At 38.8% G+C, this 16,918-nt stretch overlaps 1 protein-coding gene across 1 annotated transcript in view; it reads left to right on the forward strand.

The window, feature by feature from the left end:
- Nucleotides 1–16,918, forward strand: part of jag1b (jagged canonical Notch ligand 1b) — a 42,609-nt gene that overhangs the window by 10,298 nt on the left and 15,393 nt on the right. Inside the window, exons 4-13 of the mRNA XM_051651949.1 lie at nt 3,422–3,679; nt 4,079–4,139; nt 10,724–10,854; nt 10,929–11,048; nt 13,531–13,644; nt 13,740–13,853; nt 13,968–14,081; nt 14,248–14,294; nt 15,768–15,941; nt 16,647–16,797. Of these exons, the coding sequence (XP_051507909.1) occupies nt 3,422–3,679; nt 4,079–4,139; nt 10,724–10,854; nt 10,929–11,048; nt 13,531–13,644; nt 13,740–13,853; nt 13,968–14,081; nt 14,248–14,294; nt 15,768–15,941; nt 16,647–16,797 (1,284 nt within the window). The remainder of the gene's footprint in view (nt 1–3,421; nt 3,680–4,078; nt 4,140–10,723; nt 10,855–10,928; nt 11,049–13,530; nt 13,645–13,739; nt 13,854–13,967; nt 14,082–14,247; nt 14,295–15,767; nt 15,942–16,646; nt 16,798–16,918) is intronic.

A 16,918-nucleotide genomic window follows, 5' to 3' on the forward strand; every position in this document is an offset into this window, starting at 1 on the left:
GACAGGTGTGTGTGACAACAGGGAAGGGAAAAAGAGGATGTGTGTGTGAGGGGATTACAGAAACACTGTGTTGAGGGGGCCTCACACTTATGAAAATGTTTCCGAATACCTGATGACTAATGGCAGGTGTTAGCAGTCAGAGTCTCACGGCCTTTCTGTCACGGTGCATAGCTCATGCACAAGGTTATGTTTGCTATAACCTCTCTCGTCTTACACCTCAACAGGGCTTAACACTCCAGAAACAATCCCATTTAGACACTACACTGATTCTGGTGCAGTTCATTTGAATAACTCGAGTGGGTTCAGCTGTGTTTACGATTAAATTGGGTTTAGCCACTTTATTGCTTGGTATTAAGATGCGTTTTTGGTAATCCGATCACAAGTGGTCAGCATTAAATAGAGGTCTAAACAGGGTCTAAAACGTTTTGTGATTGGATCACAAAAACCACATACAAATGTGGTCAAAAATGCATATGACCGCATTGCATTTGAGGTGTAAATGCTAATCCGTCCTGAATGCATCCCAGCAGCAGCAAAGCGCCACCCCTCACCTATCAATCAACTGCTGTGCTAAAACAAGAGTTTAAACGTTGTCATTTACAAGCGGTTTAAAAGAAGAAGAAAAAAGGCAGATCGGAAAATGTAAAAAAGCGGATACAAACACAAACACGAGAACTTCACAGATCTTCTTCAGTGTGTCTAAAATCAACATGCATGGACTTATGAGAAGAATTTCCAGCTCATGTTAATACAGGTAATCCACTAAAATAACGAACAATTCTGCTCGAAATGTTGCTTTTGTGCTTAGATTAAATTTCAGCTGCATCTGGGAGAAATAGCATGCCATTTTTTGCATGCTTTCTTTGTCTTTTATGACATTTTTTTGCAGTTTATTATCATGCAGTAAAACACAGACATAGTGATTGATATATGCCATCATAAAACAGAGTCCCTCCCCTCCAAATCCGATCACAAGTGGTCACAGGAGACACATTTAAGCGACCAGGTGTAAACAGTGATGTCTCACCTGTTTGGAAACGTGGTCATAAACTACAAATGCTCTTTGTTTCTAATGCTAGAGCCAGTCATTTTAGACTTTAGTTTAGTTGTCTTTTCTAAAACTTAATATGTAAACTGTTAAGCTTTAGAAAGAGCTTAGAATCTGTGTGGAAATACCCAAATCCTCAGCCAAATCAGGCTCGCCTACATCTGTGAATTTGCTTTGTTTAAAGAGGATATTGTAACAATGTTAGTTTTTATAAATATTGTAAAATATCTGCATAATCACATGCAGATTTAGTCCAAGCTCTTGTAAATCTTGTAAAACTTATTTTGTTACTTTCATAAATTGGCAGTTTTTGTTTCAATAACTCTTCAAAAAGTACTGTAGAAAATAGGAAATGTTATTTGTTTTTCACTAGCTATCTACCATAGCATTTTTCCTGATAGAGTAGAGGCTCTTCTGACAGTTTAATGTGACTTCCTCACCCCACAGTGAAGTGGATCAGGCTGCAGGTAGTAAAGACATGACACTTGGCTCTGGCCACAAGTGAAATGCCACAACAGCCCTCTGCATTCCAGAGTCCCATGAACTATAGACCTGCCTGGGTGCCATAATATCATCTCTTTTCAATCTACCTTCCTCCTCATAGGACAAGAGTAGCTAAATCTACCAATTTTTGCGTGTTAATTATCATGCTAACAGTGTGCTGTGCTTAAGCTGTTAGGCAGATTGCACATTAAAACCCTCTTGGTAAATTGCGCCTTTAAATTAATTTAAATTAAATTTACCATCTCTATAGCTGTACACTTTCAGATGGACATATTTTGCCATTGCATTGTGTCTTGCAATGTTTGATCAGCGTCCTGTCACGAGCGTTGTATTTTTAAGATCCTGTGTCAATTTAAAAAATGGTCCAACTTTAAAAAACACGTCTCAACTCCCCTAAATTCTTTTTGATTCTGCTGTGCTCCATCAAGCTGTTTTTAAACATAAGAACGCATATTACGTAAACGCCCCCGAAGAACGTATCTGTTTGGGGTTTGGTTAACCCGCCTAACCAGCCTAATTTTACAGAGTTAAAATTAGAGCTTTCTTAAGACTAATTAGTCAACTAGTCGTTCAGTTTGTTGCATCTTTAGAGTAATCCAAGTGTAGTTTACCATGTGTACAGCAATACTCATTCAGATGGACATTTTTTTCCACTTGGTCTAGCACTGTTTTTTGTGCGTCCCGCCACAAGCATTGTGTTTTTAAGATTCTATGTCAAGTTAATATTCAAACTTTAAAAAAACACTTCTCAAGACCCCTGCATTCTATTCCATTTTGTTGCGCACTGTATAGATGTTTTTGAACGAAAGATCTCATCTGATAGTCATTCGGGCAACCCACTTATTTGTCTGGTTAGAAAATATGTAGTTTGCACATCCCTTAAAGATAAAAGCTTGTGTTTATGAGAAAGAGAGGAATAGACACTTCACGTAGTCTGCTTTCATAGTCAGATCCAAGAATGAGATGGCGAAAGACATGAGCTGTCGGCCTACCGCAGCATCTGTTACAGATAGATAAAGCACATTTGGGAGTAGAAGAATTTGAGGATGAATTTTGTGGGTGGGTTTGTGTTTGATTGGGATATTGGAGGGGGATATAACATTGGCCAGAGTGAGAGAAGGGAATACAGGTCAGTTGACTGGGTAGGAGAGTTTTTGCATTCATTGGAAAGCTTATTAGAGTCTCCCAGATGCTACATTTGACTGTTATTACGCTTAATTTACCCCTTGGCATGGAGATAGAGATAGGGAAATGGAGAAAGGGGAGAGAGTATTTCAGTGGTCTGAATGAATCTGAATCACAGACAGACAGCGAGAGACTAGTCAGTGATGTAATGAGTGCTGGCTGCCAATGAGATTACTTGTTTGCAGACTGTAATAAAAAGGAATAGTACACCCAAATTGAAAATTCTTTCATTATTCACTCACCTGTTGTTCCAAACTCTTATGATTTATCTTTCCCTCTGTGCAACACTAAAGGAGAAGTTCAGCAGGATGTCCAAGCTGCTCTCTTCCACACAATGAAAGTGAATGGGGATCAGGGGCTATCAAGCTCCAAAAAAGGATTTCTACTATATTCTACTATAATTAAATCATTTTGTGTTCCACAAAGAAAAATGGGTTTGGAACAACACGAGAGTTCATAAATGATTCAAGAACTTTAATTTTTGGGTGAACTACCCCTTAATAAAGTGAATGTGGCTCTCTTCAGCTATAGACATGAGGGGCCATTTAAGGCCAGCAAAATTTTAAATCTGTAAGCAGACAGATACAGAGACATTGAAGATTCACGGTTAACCTTACGCTCTCTAAGTAAAGTGTGGCATTGTTGTTTTGAGCCCTTTCTGACTGTGACACACTAACTGTTCAGGTTTGGCTGGAAAGCTCATCGAGAAAGCATACCACTCTGGTATGATCAACCCAAATCGACAATGGCAGAGGCTGACCTATAACGGCCCCATCGCCCAGTTTGAATACCAGATCCGGGTAACCTGTGATGAACACTACTACGGCTTTGGATGCAACAAGTTCTGCCGACCACGCGACGAGTTCTTTGGACATTATAACTGTGACCAAAACGGCAACAAGACTTGTCTGGAAGGATGGACCGGCCCTGACTGCAATACAGGTGAGCAAGTAGACTTTGTCACTGTCATGTCTTCACTGACATTTGACAAAAATTCTTGATTCCTTTTTGCATAGAGGCATTTTAAAGTCACCCTACTTTCTTAAAGGAGTAGTCACCGAAAAATGAAAAGTAAATGATGATGGTATTTGCATATTTGGGTGAAGGTAGTCTGATATAAGATGCCATTTTGCAAGGCGTGAGGCGTGAATGGAGAGCGCAGCACTCAAAGCTTGACAACAGGCCTCAAATTAGAGTGGGATTCAGTTGGCAGGCCAGGGGTTTGAAAGATTCCTGCCCTGTACATTCCCAAAATGTTGTCATGGGTGAGCAGGGGACAGTGGGGCCCATAGTGTGACCAATCTCACTCTTGTTATTTCTTTCCCTTTCTCTTTTTCCCAGCTATCTGCAGACAAGGCTGCAGCACCGAACACGGGTCTTGTAAGCGACCAGGGGGCTGCAAGTGAGTCATTTAGAATATTCTTCTTCATCCTTAATTTAGTCTTTGAGGTAATTTGAGGTACACTACCAGTCAAAAGTTTGGACACACCAACTCATTCTTGATTATTTTTTCAAAACTATGAAATAACTCAATTGGAAGTATAGGAATTATGTAGTTACCAAAAATGTTAAATCTTAGCTTCTTTTAAGTAGCCACCCTTTGCCTAGATTGTAGCTCTGCACATTCTGGGTATTTTTTCAATCAACTTCATGAGGTATCCATCTGGGATGCTTTTTAAACAGTATTGAAGGAGTTCCCATGTATGCTTGGCATTTGTTGGCAGCTTTTTCTTCACTTTCTGGTCCAACTCATCCCAAAAAAAAAAAAAAAAAGTATATTTTAATTTAGTGAAGAATTTCAAATGTCGGCACAATTTATATTGGTGTGCAAAACTAATTGCAAGTATTTAAGTATAAGCCTTTACATCAAAACATGAGAAACATCAATTCAGTCAAATGTGTTTAAAGTTTTGACTGGTAATTTATGTATTGGTTAGTGATGTCATGGGTGCTGGCTGCCAGTGGGTATTATTTTTTCCTTTAGTCTTACATGTTGGTCATGCATCGCTAAAGGGTGGAAGATGCAACCATTCAAGCTCTGACCACGGAGAATGGCTCATGGTTAAATTTTGTTAGAGTGCCTTCTCCAGCTTGTCCTGCCAGGCTCTGATAGCTCAAGCTCTGTTTCTGGCCCACAGACAACGAAAAGCACAATTACTGACATCCACTTAAATAAAAAATATTCAGTCAATTCCAAGATGGTGCTCCCAATTAGACTGTGTCACTGAGGCCATGATTTGGAGACAACTGAAGAACAAAGCTATTTATAGCTGGGGGGGTTTTCGTCTGGAAAGATGTAGAGTCCTTATCCGTAAACAGTAATCTGTCTGCCTTTAATTGGGGTTTTAAAATGCACTGTTTGTTTTACTAATGGTGTATGAATTTGGCCACCAGGGGAAGAGAATGAGATGCATATCTCATATGTGTGTTTGTGTGTTTGTGTTCATACAGTTGTAGTTCAGTCATTTCTCCCATGTGCTGCATAAAAAACACAGATACACATGGATGCAAATTCATAAACTAACTGGGTAGTTTAATATGTAATAAAATAACACAGTGGTTTTAGTCTACAGCTATTGTGTTGTTTTCCCAGAGAATAAACAGAATTAAAGCAATTTAGCAGTTTCTTTTTGTTTCATAGCCACATGTGCACTAACCAGCAGACATTTTCTTGGAGTTACAGTTGAAGTTAGAAGTTTACATACACTTAGGTTGAAGTCATTAAAACTCATTTTTTAAGCACTCCACAGATTTCATATTAGCAAACTATAGTTTTGGCAAGTCGTTTAGGACATCTACTTTGTGCATGACATGAGTAATTTTTCCAAAAATTGCTTACAGACAGATTGCTTCACTTTTGAATTGATTATATCACAATTCCAGTGGGTCAGAAGTTTACATACACTAAGTTAACTGTGCCTTTAAGCAGCTTGGAAAATTCCAGAAAATGATGTCAAGCCTAATTTAGCTTCTGATAGGCTAATTGGAGTCAATTGGAGGTGAACCTGTGGATGTATTTTAAGGCATACCTTCAAACTCAGTGCCTCTGCTTGACATCATGGGAAAATCAAAAGAAATCAGCCAAGACCTCAGAAATATATTGTGGACCTTCACAAGTCTGGTTCATCCTTAGGAGCAATTTCCAAATGCCTGAAGGTACCATGTTCATCTGTACAAACAATAGTACGCAAGTATAAACACCATGGGATCACGCAGCCATCATTCTGCTCAGGAAGGAGACGCATTCGGTCTCCTAGAGATGAACGTAGTTTGGTGCAAAAAGTGCAAATCAATCCCAGAACAACAGCAAAGGACCTTGTGAAGATGCTGGAGGAAACAGGTAGACAAGTATCTATATCCACAGTAAAATGAGTCCTATATTGACATAACCTGAAAGGCTGCTCAGCAAGGAAGAAGCCACTGCTCCAAAACTACCATAAAAAAGCCAAACTACAGTTTGCAAGTGCACATGGGGACAAATATCTTACTTTTTGCAGAAATGTCCTCTGGTCTGTTTAAACTAAAATTGAACTGTTTGGCAATAATGCCCATCATTATGTTTAACGGAAAAAGGGTAAGGAAGAACATCATCCCAACCATGAAGCATGGGGAGGCAGCATCATGTTGTGGGGGTGCTTTGCTGCAGGAGGGACTGGTGCACTTTACAAAATAGATGGCATCATGAGGAAGGAATATTATGTGGATATATTAAAGCAACATCTCAAGACATCAGCCAGGAAGTTAAAGCTCGGTCGTAAATGGGTCTTCCAAATGGACAGTGACCCCAAGCATACCTCCAAATTTGTGGCAAAATAGCTTAAGGACAACAAAGTCAAGGTATTGGAGTGGCCATCACAAAGCCCTTACCTCAATCTGATAGAAAATATGTGGGCAGAACTGAGAAAGCATGTGCAAGCAAGGAGTCCTACAAACCTGACACAGTTACACCAGTTCTGTCTGGAGGAATGGGCCAAAATTCCAGCAACTTATTGTGAGAAGCTTGTGGAAGGCTACCCAAAACGTTTGATCCAAGTTAAACAATTTAAAGGCAATGCTACCAAATACTAACAAAGTGCATGTAAACTTCTGACCCACTAGGAATGTGATGAAAGAAATAAAAGCTGAAATAAATCATTCTCTCTACTATTATTCTGACATTTCACATTCTTAAAATAAAGTAGTGATAATAACTGACCTAAGACAGGGAATGTTTTCTATGATTAAATGTCAGGAATTGTGAAAAACTGAGTTTAAATGTATTTGGCTAAGGTGTATGTAAACTTCTGACTTCAACTGTATGTCTTAGAAGAGAAATTCAAGAAATGGCATTTGTTATGTGTGTGATTGCTACATGTATAGAAGCAAATGTTTAAATGAGGCTTTCGAAGTTAACAGCTTCCATAACATACTTTGAACCTGTACATTGAATTACTGAATATTGAATTTCTTACGCAACAAACTAAATTTCTATTGGTTAGGGCAAGTCACTGTTTTGTTTGATTTTTGCATGCTCACTTGGAACATGGTCAGCAGCTAGTGAAATTTTGTCTGTGCTTATGACTCCTTTTAGTTAGTTCTGTTAATTCTCATCATTGTACTATGAAAGTATACAAGATCAAGACTATAAGTCTACATAATTCAATGTATACTAAAAACTCAGCTTAGCTTTGTAACATTTGGCATGATTATATCCCATTACCTATTCATCGCTCACTGAAAGTTGGCCAGAACACATAACCATGCAATTGTGCAACTGTTTGTAACAAGAGCTCAAACTGTGCTAAGTTGAAACTATCAAGGCCTACAGGGTGAAAATGTTTCTCAGCCATGCAGATTTATCCATCGATCTGTTCCAAATCCTAGTGAGCTACCTACGGAGATGGCATTTGAAGGCTCCTTGACACTAAGGCTGTTCTAAAAGGAAGGCAGCAACAATTTTGCTGACTTCAAAGGCCATGTCCACACTAATACTGTATGTTTTTATTTGAAAATTCATTGATTTTTGTTATGCTTACGCCTCTCATCCACGCTAGAATGGCCTTTTAACTCCACCGAAAACTGAGACTCTATTACCGCACACTTTGGAAAATTATGATATTAGGAAACTTAAAACAGAAGTTAGATTAGTGTGGATGTTACCTTAGTATTTGGCCAAAAATGTAATCTTAGGCTATGTCCACACAAATCTGTTTACATTTGAAACCACAGATTTTTTCGATGTAGTTCAAAAGCGGTTCTAGTGTGGATGAGGTGTAAACAGCAAAATGTATGCATTTTCAAAAAAAAACATATTAGTGTGGATGAAACTTTTGAAGACAGCGTAATTGTTGCTGCCTTAGAGGCTTGGAACAGCCTTAGTCCACACAAAATAGGTTGAAAACTCGAAAAAGTATGCGTTACTAGAGAGTGTTTCCAAAAGTTTCTGTTGTTGTTAGAGGAAAACAGCATTCCAGTGTGGATGAGAGGCGTAAACCTTGCAAAATCATTGTGTTTTCAACCGAAAACCTATTAGTGTGGACTAGAGGTAGACCGAAATATCGGTTTTACCGATTAATTGGTGCCGATAGTTGCTTTTTGGAACTATCGTTATCGGCAAAAATCTATTGCGTTAGTTGCTGATAGTTTTTTCATCATTTCGTCATTTCAAAATAAGAGTCCTTGGTGTGTTTTGGGCTTGTTTATACTTAAAAGTTCAGCATTATGCACCAAATCTTGATTTTTTTCTGGTTATTTTGGGGATTTTGGTAGAACAATAAATTGCATCTGGTATTTTATTCATTTAGGACTCTTTGTCTGTGCCCGTCTTAGTAAGGAAAGAATAAGAATAAGATTTTTGACGTTATAAATCTATTTGAAAAACTTTCGGACGAATAATTGGTTATCGGCCTTTTCCACCACTTTAGTTATCGGTCGACCTCTAGTGTGGACGTGGACAAAAGGGGCGGTCACACTACACTTCGCGCTCCATTCACTCCCATTCAAACGCATCCGAATTCGGGACACCAGAAACACAAGCTCATGTGAAGACATTTCATACTATGCTGTGTACCAAAGTTCAAGCTTGGTGAACTCTGAACCATGAACTTGTACGTCGAGAGGACGCGTGACCAATAGAAGTTCGAAACGTCACATGCTGACCTCTTGGCTCAATACAAAGAGTACATGTTTTAAAGTTGCATGTTTAATTGTTGCAGGAAAGTGAGTAGACAATATATTTGAACATTTTTAATATCCAATTATTTGTTATTTGCAATGTATTATGTACTTATTATTATTTATATTATATTATTTATATTATTTATCCCACGTGACATCATATCCTGGTTTGTTGTTGTTTGAAAAAAAAAATAGTGTGCTTAAAGCCTAGTGTGACTGCCCTTTAGGGGCTGTTCAAATAAGCTAGAGGCAGCACAGTGCATTTAAAAGAACGTAAGTGTCTCGAGGCATTTTTTTTAAAGTTGATGTCCTTTTTTTACATAACATGGGGTCTAAAAAAATGTGGCGCTCCTGCGCAAGAAGCTGAAAAACAGCTGGATGCAGTGCATCAGCCAGAGACATCCATCTAGTGCTTATTTACATAGAAAAACTATAGAAAATGTGCACAGATGGACATAAAATGCATTCGTGTGAACGGCTCCTAATCCCAGAACGTATAAGGCAATGAGGCAGCTCACTATGTTTTGGAACAGAACTCATATTTCTGGTATAATATCATTCAACAGTTTTCCAAGTAGAACTGAAAGCTGAGCAAATTGCTGACCGCTGATGTTTTGTGAACATTTCTTAGTGAAATCTTTATGCACTTTTAAGAATAGTTGCCTTTAATCACAGAGAGACGTTTCCCCAACCATCATGTTTATTTTAACAGCTGAACTGCCGCCTCAGGCTAATTGGTTTTTTTTTTTTCCCGGAGGGCAGTCTGTTTTCCCATGGCCAAGTGCTCAAGTGACTTGCTATCTCATCAGAGTCCTTTTTTTAAAAAGCAGGTTATCGCCTGTGCTCAGAGAAACACTGTTTAATTACAGCCATTTTAAGGGAGAAGTGCAGGGAAGAGCTACCACTGAGCCTTTCTGGAGAAATGGCTTTTAATTACAGGCTTTGAGATATCCTGTGGCCGGAGTGTTGGATCTCTTTATTTCATGCCTTGGGCGGAGAGCTGCTGCATGGGAACAAAAGTGAGAATGCAAAAGAACCCGTCATAAATACATTGGAAATGATGCAGTCTGCAACTACCCCTCCCCCCCTCCTCACTCAGATGGTTAGAACAGTTTTGGGGCCAAGCCGCTCTGCTTTTATTGAGACAGAGTGTCCTGCCACAAACTAATGTTAGTCTTTTTAAAAGACACAGTGGAGTTTTAAAGCTGGTGTTTGTTGTTTGCATGGCTTGGCATTAAATAATCAGAGAACTTGACAGTGGTTCCTGTCCCTAGTGGACTGTAGCGGGGTTTTATAACGCAGTTTATAAAAAGGGTAACACTTCAGTGGAAACAATAAAACTGTATCTAAGTTTTGAAATATACTTTGCAGAAAATGATGGCAAATTATTATTTAAAAAGCCATTACACACTATTTCGGTGTAGTATTGCAGTTATAACAGCACAACAATGTCCTGACACCTCTTGAGAAATAGGAGAATTGGAAAGACAAACTTTTTTCAAGGGACGTGTTGGTAAATTTCACTTGATTTTTTTGTAACCAATCCACAAAAAAAAACCTTGGGACCAGCTGGTAAAAAGTAATTCAAAAAACAGCTCAGAAAAGTGAAGTAAACGAGAAACGCTCTAGCAGCATTTGTGTGCAGATGCCACTTTCATATTTTGTTATCTATGCAATGGAATTTTTACATTTATAAGTAAAGCTTAAGTGCCCACTTAATAATGTACCACTGTATATACTGGCATTTGGTGGCATATACAGTCATTTTTAGTAGTCTTTTTGGATGAAAAACCAGGTCTTAGTATGTATTTCTCTTTCAAACTCTTACAGGTGTCTGTATGGCTGGCAGGGTTTGTACTGCGACAAGTGCATCCCTCATCCTGGCTGTGTCCATGGAACTTGTGTGGAACCATGGCAGTGCCTTTGTGACACTAATTGGGGTGGACAACTCTGTGATAAAGGTAAGCAAACTTTTGTTTGTTCTGTGTTTTTGCTTCCTAACACAATGATAATACTGAATGTTCTTACCTCTCAGATCTGAACTACTGTGGAACTCACCAGCCTTGTCTGAATGGAGGAACATGTAGCAATACAGGGCCCGACAAGTACCAGTGCTCTTGTGCGGATGGCTACTCGGGCATCAACTGTGAAAGAGGTGAGTCGGTTCATCTATGGAGTATAGATGGGTTTAATGTCAGTATTGTGCTTTCTATTGCAGTTTTCCAGAATCTTTGTCACATTATATTGGCTTTACACCTGCCATTTTATAGGTGAAGTGAGTCATTTCTACACCACTAGTGGAACCAAACCGTTTCAAACACTCCCTCCATTTTACCATTGTTTGCTCAATCAGGGGTTCACACAGTCTGTGTTTGGGATTGACAACCGTATTTACTTACAGGTGTGAGTCTTTAAATGTCCCATTCATACAACAGTGTACAGTAGCAGTTTGAATGCTGTCTGTATGAACAACTGAAGTCACAACTGTATTCTAACAGCTGTAACCATAGTGACAGTGACTAAAATATGGCGATGTCCATAACACCGGCATGTCTTATAACAATTGCCGCTGCATTATTAAATAAATGAGTCCAATCGAGGTGCGAGGTCATCCATCAGATCATAATTAACCGAGAGCGGCTTTGAATGCTTTTTAACCGGGCGCAGCTTTTGTGTCGCACGGCTCGGGCCCGTGAGCAGCCGGTGAAAGACAGCAGCTGAATCTTGGGATGACCTGCACCTCATTTCTCTGTCTCGGTGAGTTAACAAAACCCCACATGAAACACACGAGACACACGTGTGTACAGTGCAGCATGTCTCTCACTGTACATGACGTAACTAACAACTAGTTGTCCAGTACGATTCCATTCACATAGCACAGGTTTGCTGAGAATGCGGTTGTGTGATCTGAAAATTTGCTGGTGTCAGTTCGGTTATAGAATCTGGATGTCACACCCGTAAATAACCATCCTGTGTTTGAACGTAACCGTATTAAGCACTCAAAACAGGTCTGACAACCATATTCTGCTACTGTGTGAATGTGGCCTAGTAGTCCCGCCCCAAACTCAGGCCATTGGTTGAGCCAATGTTGTTATGTCCGACCCAGTTTGGCTGCTCAAACAAACAAATTGCAGCTCCGTTTGGTGTCGCTAGTGGCACAGAATTTGGTCTTATAGCATTTTAATGTTTCTGAATTATGTTTAGGCTGTGTATTTTTGTTTGGCAACAAGAGGGGTTTGACATTTTTTAATGCTTGAGAATTTGAAAAAAGTTTCAGTTGTTTGTTCTGTTATTGGTTTTCAGATTCAAAGAAGTAACTCCATCAAGTGTGCACTTAGTAAAGAATTAATAAAAAATTGTTTTTGCCATTTTCCTGGCACAATATATATAATAGGTTATTGTAAATATTAAAATAATGGCATGGTGCTTTAGGTTCTTGTTAAGTTTGATTGATTTACAACATTATGAAGTACTTCATGTGTACTGTAGTTTGTGGCATTACCAACCAAATTTTTACCATCTTTCCCTGTTTATGGCCCTCTTAAACATAATGATAGCTTCTTTGTAAGTTAATACAAAGAGCGATTTTGATGCAGCTGTTCAGCCTAAATTTGACTGTCTCTTTTAATAAATCTTCACTGGTTGTATACACTTTGGCGAGCTTAATGCACTGTTTTCTGTTTGTTTGTGTTGGCACAAGTCCCTTGAGAGCGATTGTGCAATTCTTTAGTTTTGTTGTTATTGAGATTAAGTCAGATTGAGAGGTACTGTAGCAATGTCATTGTATACCACTCGTAAAGGGGTAGTTCACCCAAAAATGAAACTTCTGTCCTAATTTACCTTCCCTCATGCTGTTCCAAACCCACATGACTTCATTTCCTTTTCTGTGGTACAAAAAAGGAGATGTAAAGCAGAATGTTCAGTCTCATCATTATTCACTTTTGTTGCATGGAAATAAGATGCAATGTACGTGAATGGTGACTAATATTCTGCCTGAACTTCATCTTTTGTGTTCCATGGAAAAAAAGAAACTTATACAGGTTAGGAACAACATGAGGGTGAGTAAATTGACATATTTTCCTTTTTGGGTGCACTATCACTTTTAATATTGTCAAGTTTAGCTGCAGAGAGAGGTGAGGGCATAGAGACAATACAGGGGATCAAATGATGTCAGACCTCTTGCCTGAACTGTCTACAGTGTCAGGATTGGCGCCCAGGTCTGCTAATCCTCTGTTATGATATGTCCTGCCTGTGGATCTCCTCTGTTTTGACAGTCAGTGGTTAGATGGCTTTGGTGATGATATCTGCCAGATGGACCCCCCCCCCCCCATTATTCTCTCCCCCTGCCCGGCTTCATCAAGATTCAGGCCCTCACGGTGGTGACAGCCTTTTGGGACAATGTCAAGAAATCCTCTCCTTCTACAGATTATAGGGGGAATCATTCATTCTTAAGCAGGAAGATGAAAACTAAACTAACTCATAAGCAGAACGGCCAGTCTGCTCAGTACAAAAAAAATTAAATAAATAAAATAAAATTAAAATAAATTCACTGTTTACATAGAAAAACAGTGCAGATGAACGCAAAAATGCATTTGCAATGAAAGCCTAAGAGTGAGACAATGTGGTTTCATTCACAGCGGAACGTGCCTGTCTGTCCAACCCATGTGCCAATGGAGGGACGTGCAAAGAAACCAGTCAGGGTTACGAGTGTCTCTGTGAGGTCGGCTGGAGTGGCCCGTCCTGCAATATCAGTAAGAAGGCACACAATCACATTTTTTTCAGTAATACAAAACACAAGACAACCAGCAAGAACATTTAATGTATCAAACCTGGTCTGGTGTCATAGATGTGGACGACTGTTCACCCAACCCATGCAAACATGGAGGTACCTGTCAGGATTTGGTCAATGGCTTCAAATGCACCTGCCCTCCTCACTGGACCGGCAAAATGTGTCTGATTGGTGAGAGATTAGTCAATCAATCAGAAATTTGAAAATCTTTTTAATTTAATGTATTTTTCCAGAACATGTGCATCATTTTCACTAGTTCTCTGTTAAAAACATATTTTACAAAAGATGCAAATGAATGTGAAGAAAAGCCTTGCGTGAATGCCAAGTCATGCCACAATCTTATTGGTGGATATTTCTGCGAGTGTCTCCCTGGCTGGATGGGTCAGAACTGTGATACAAGTGAGTATAACAGCTCAATTTCTTTCATCTGCTATGTCATTGGATTTTATTAGTGGTTATTTAAATCAAAGGAATCATCTCTTCATTTGCTTGCATGGAGTCCTATCTGCAGAGTGTTTTAAGCATGTTTATGGCTTCTAAATACAGATAAATCTCAAATTTTCAGACATAAATGACTGCCAGGGTCAGTGTTTGAATGGAGGAACTTGCAAGGTAAGAGCTCTCTTGATCTGTTCTTGTTACCATTCCCTGAAAAAATAAAACTAGCCAGACTTTTGATTATTGCCATGATACCTGGTTCACATCGCAGCTTGTTCTAGCCAAAACCCTCCCACTTAAACAGGAAGGGGCTGTCTGACTGCCATGTGAAATGACCAAACCCAATTGTTTTTTACATCATGTTTTGGGGTGGGTTTATCAGAAATTGGATATAAATAGGGCTGTCAATCGATTAATTTTTTTTTATCGAATTGATTAGATGAGATGCCAATTAACTGATTTAATTGCATGTATAAATATTTGCTGAGAAAAGCCCTCAATATATAATGATTAAATAATTATAAATATTATATACATTATAAATATAACAATTCAGATTAAAATTAAAATGCTTTTTATAAGACAATACACTTACAAAAGTGCCTTTGTAAGTCAATATATTATTTATTTCCATATTAATGAACATAAGCCTATCATTGGCCTATAGTCCACAGTAATCCATTTTGCCACTGAATTCGTCTATCTTTCCAAAATAGATTTATAATAAGGACTTTTTTAGGACGTGTCAATGTACACAGGCATCAGACGGACAGTTTTGGAGCATCTCACTTTGGTTGCATCGCATCATAAACACTGCGTTTTTAGGTCGCTGTGTCAAGATAAACATAGTTTGAAACTAAGGAAAACAGGTCTTGAGATCACAGCATTCGTCCATTTGTTTGAACACAAGAACGCATTCTCATCTTGTGCTGTCACTAGTGTCAAGTGCGGTTTGTTTTCAGTACAGCTGCACGTTGCCTAAACAGCTGGAGATTCACTTACTGCCCCCTGCAGAAAACAGGTGGTATTCCGATTGTAGGAATATTCCTTAATATGGTCCAGGGACATTATTAATTGTGAACATTTTTTTAATGCATTATTTATATAATTAATCACAATTAATTAACGCGTTAAATCAACAGCCATAGATAACTCTGAGAACAAAGTCCAATGTACCGATGTGGTCAAGGATGTCTCCTTTAATCAGTAATGTCTGCTTCAAACACAACTCCAATAGTTATTCCCATGAACCTCTTCAATTTTGACAAATCCAGCGACTAGTTCTTCCTCAGAAGCATTCATTGAAGCAGCCAAGAAACTATAAACATGACTTTGATATTCAGCGAACCAATAAAAACATGAACCCTGACTCATGAAAATAGTGTCAGATTCAGACTGGCAAGCTCTTGCCATTTTTGCATTCAGTACACATGATCCTTCAACAGTTTATGGGCGTACCATCTGAGGCTAAAACCATTTGATACCACTCGAAATAGCCAGTCAGATTTGTTGTGTGAATAATTTACACCAACTAGACTGAATAACATAAATGTAAATATACTTTGTGGTTGTCGATACCAGGAAAACATTTATGATTATGGCCAAAAAATGGCTGAAAATTCTAATGTTCTGGCGCTTCTTTGACAGGACTTGGTGAATGGGTACCGCTGTCTTTGCCCACCTGGTTACTCAGGTGAACGCTGTGAGAAGGATGTGGATGAGTGCACTAGCAGCCCATGCCTGAATGGCGGTCGGTGTCAGGATGAAGTCAACGGATTTCAGTGCCTGTGTCCCGCCGGCTTCTCTGGTCAGCTGTGTCAGGTGAGAGAAAATCACACCTTCCACAGATCATTTGCTTCAAATTGAAAATTGTGTCATCATATACCCATCCTCATTTTGCTCAAAACTTGTGTTTCATGGGAAAAAAGTCAAACAAGACTTTTATTAAACAAGTTATTATTAAAATGTCAAAGTTGCTTTTTAATATTTCATGAAAATGCATGGTGATCACTGGCTGTCAAGTTCAGATGCAATTTTGATTTGGTTTATTTAAAAAAAAAAAAATATATATATATATATATATATATATATATATATATATATATATATATATATATATATATATATATATATATATTTGGGCGGGATTGAACCTGGGTCCTAAGAAATTTTACAACTAGACTAACATATCTTATTCTGTATATAAATTATGAACTAGTAAATTTAAGAAGTGAGTCCAGTGCCCAACCAAAAATTTTACATAATGTCCCTGCTTGTACCCTTTAGAAAGAGAGACAGAAAAAAAAAGAGTGGCTATGATTGTGACCGGTAGGGTTTGGCTACCTCTTGAAAATATTCTCCATATTTGTTTTCATTCTTCCGAGCATTTCGGTGTGCTGTTTCCTGGCAAGCCCTGTGTGGAGGCTGTTGCTATGTGTTTTCTACAAACCAAAAAAAATGCCTGAATATCACTTTCCCCTCAACATTGAGCTTGTTTCTTCTTCTCTAAATCTTTCTCTGGTGTAGCTGGATATTGATTACTGCAAGCCCAGCCCGTGTCAGAATGGTGCAGAGTGTTTCAACCTGGCATCGGACTACTTCTGCAAATGTCCCGATGACTACGAAGGCAAAAACTGCTCGCACCTGAAGGACCATTGTCGAACCACATCATGCCAAGGTAAGAATCACTGTATCTCTTTTTTACACCGCCCCTGAAACCTACAGTAAGGTGATCCGGGAGTTGCATGCCATTGTTCAGCTGCTGAGTAAAGCTAGATTACAGGCCCGTGTTCTCTCCC

This window comes from Myxocyprinus asiaticus, chromosome 23 (genome assembly GCF_019703515.2).
Source record: "Myxocyprinus asiaticus isolate MX2 ecotype Aquarium Trade chromosome 23, UBuf_Myxa_2, whole genome shotgun sequence".
NCBI classification, from domain to species: Eukaryota; Metazoa; Chordata; class Actinopteri; order Cypriniformes; family Catostomidae; genus Myxocyprinus; species Myxocyprinus asiaticus.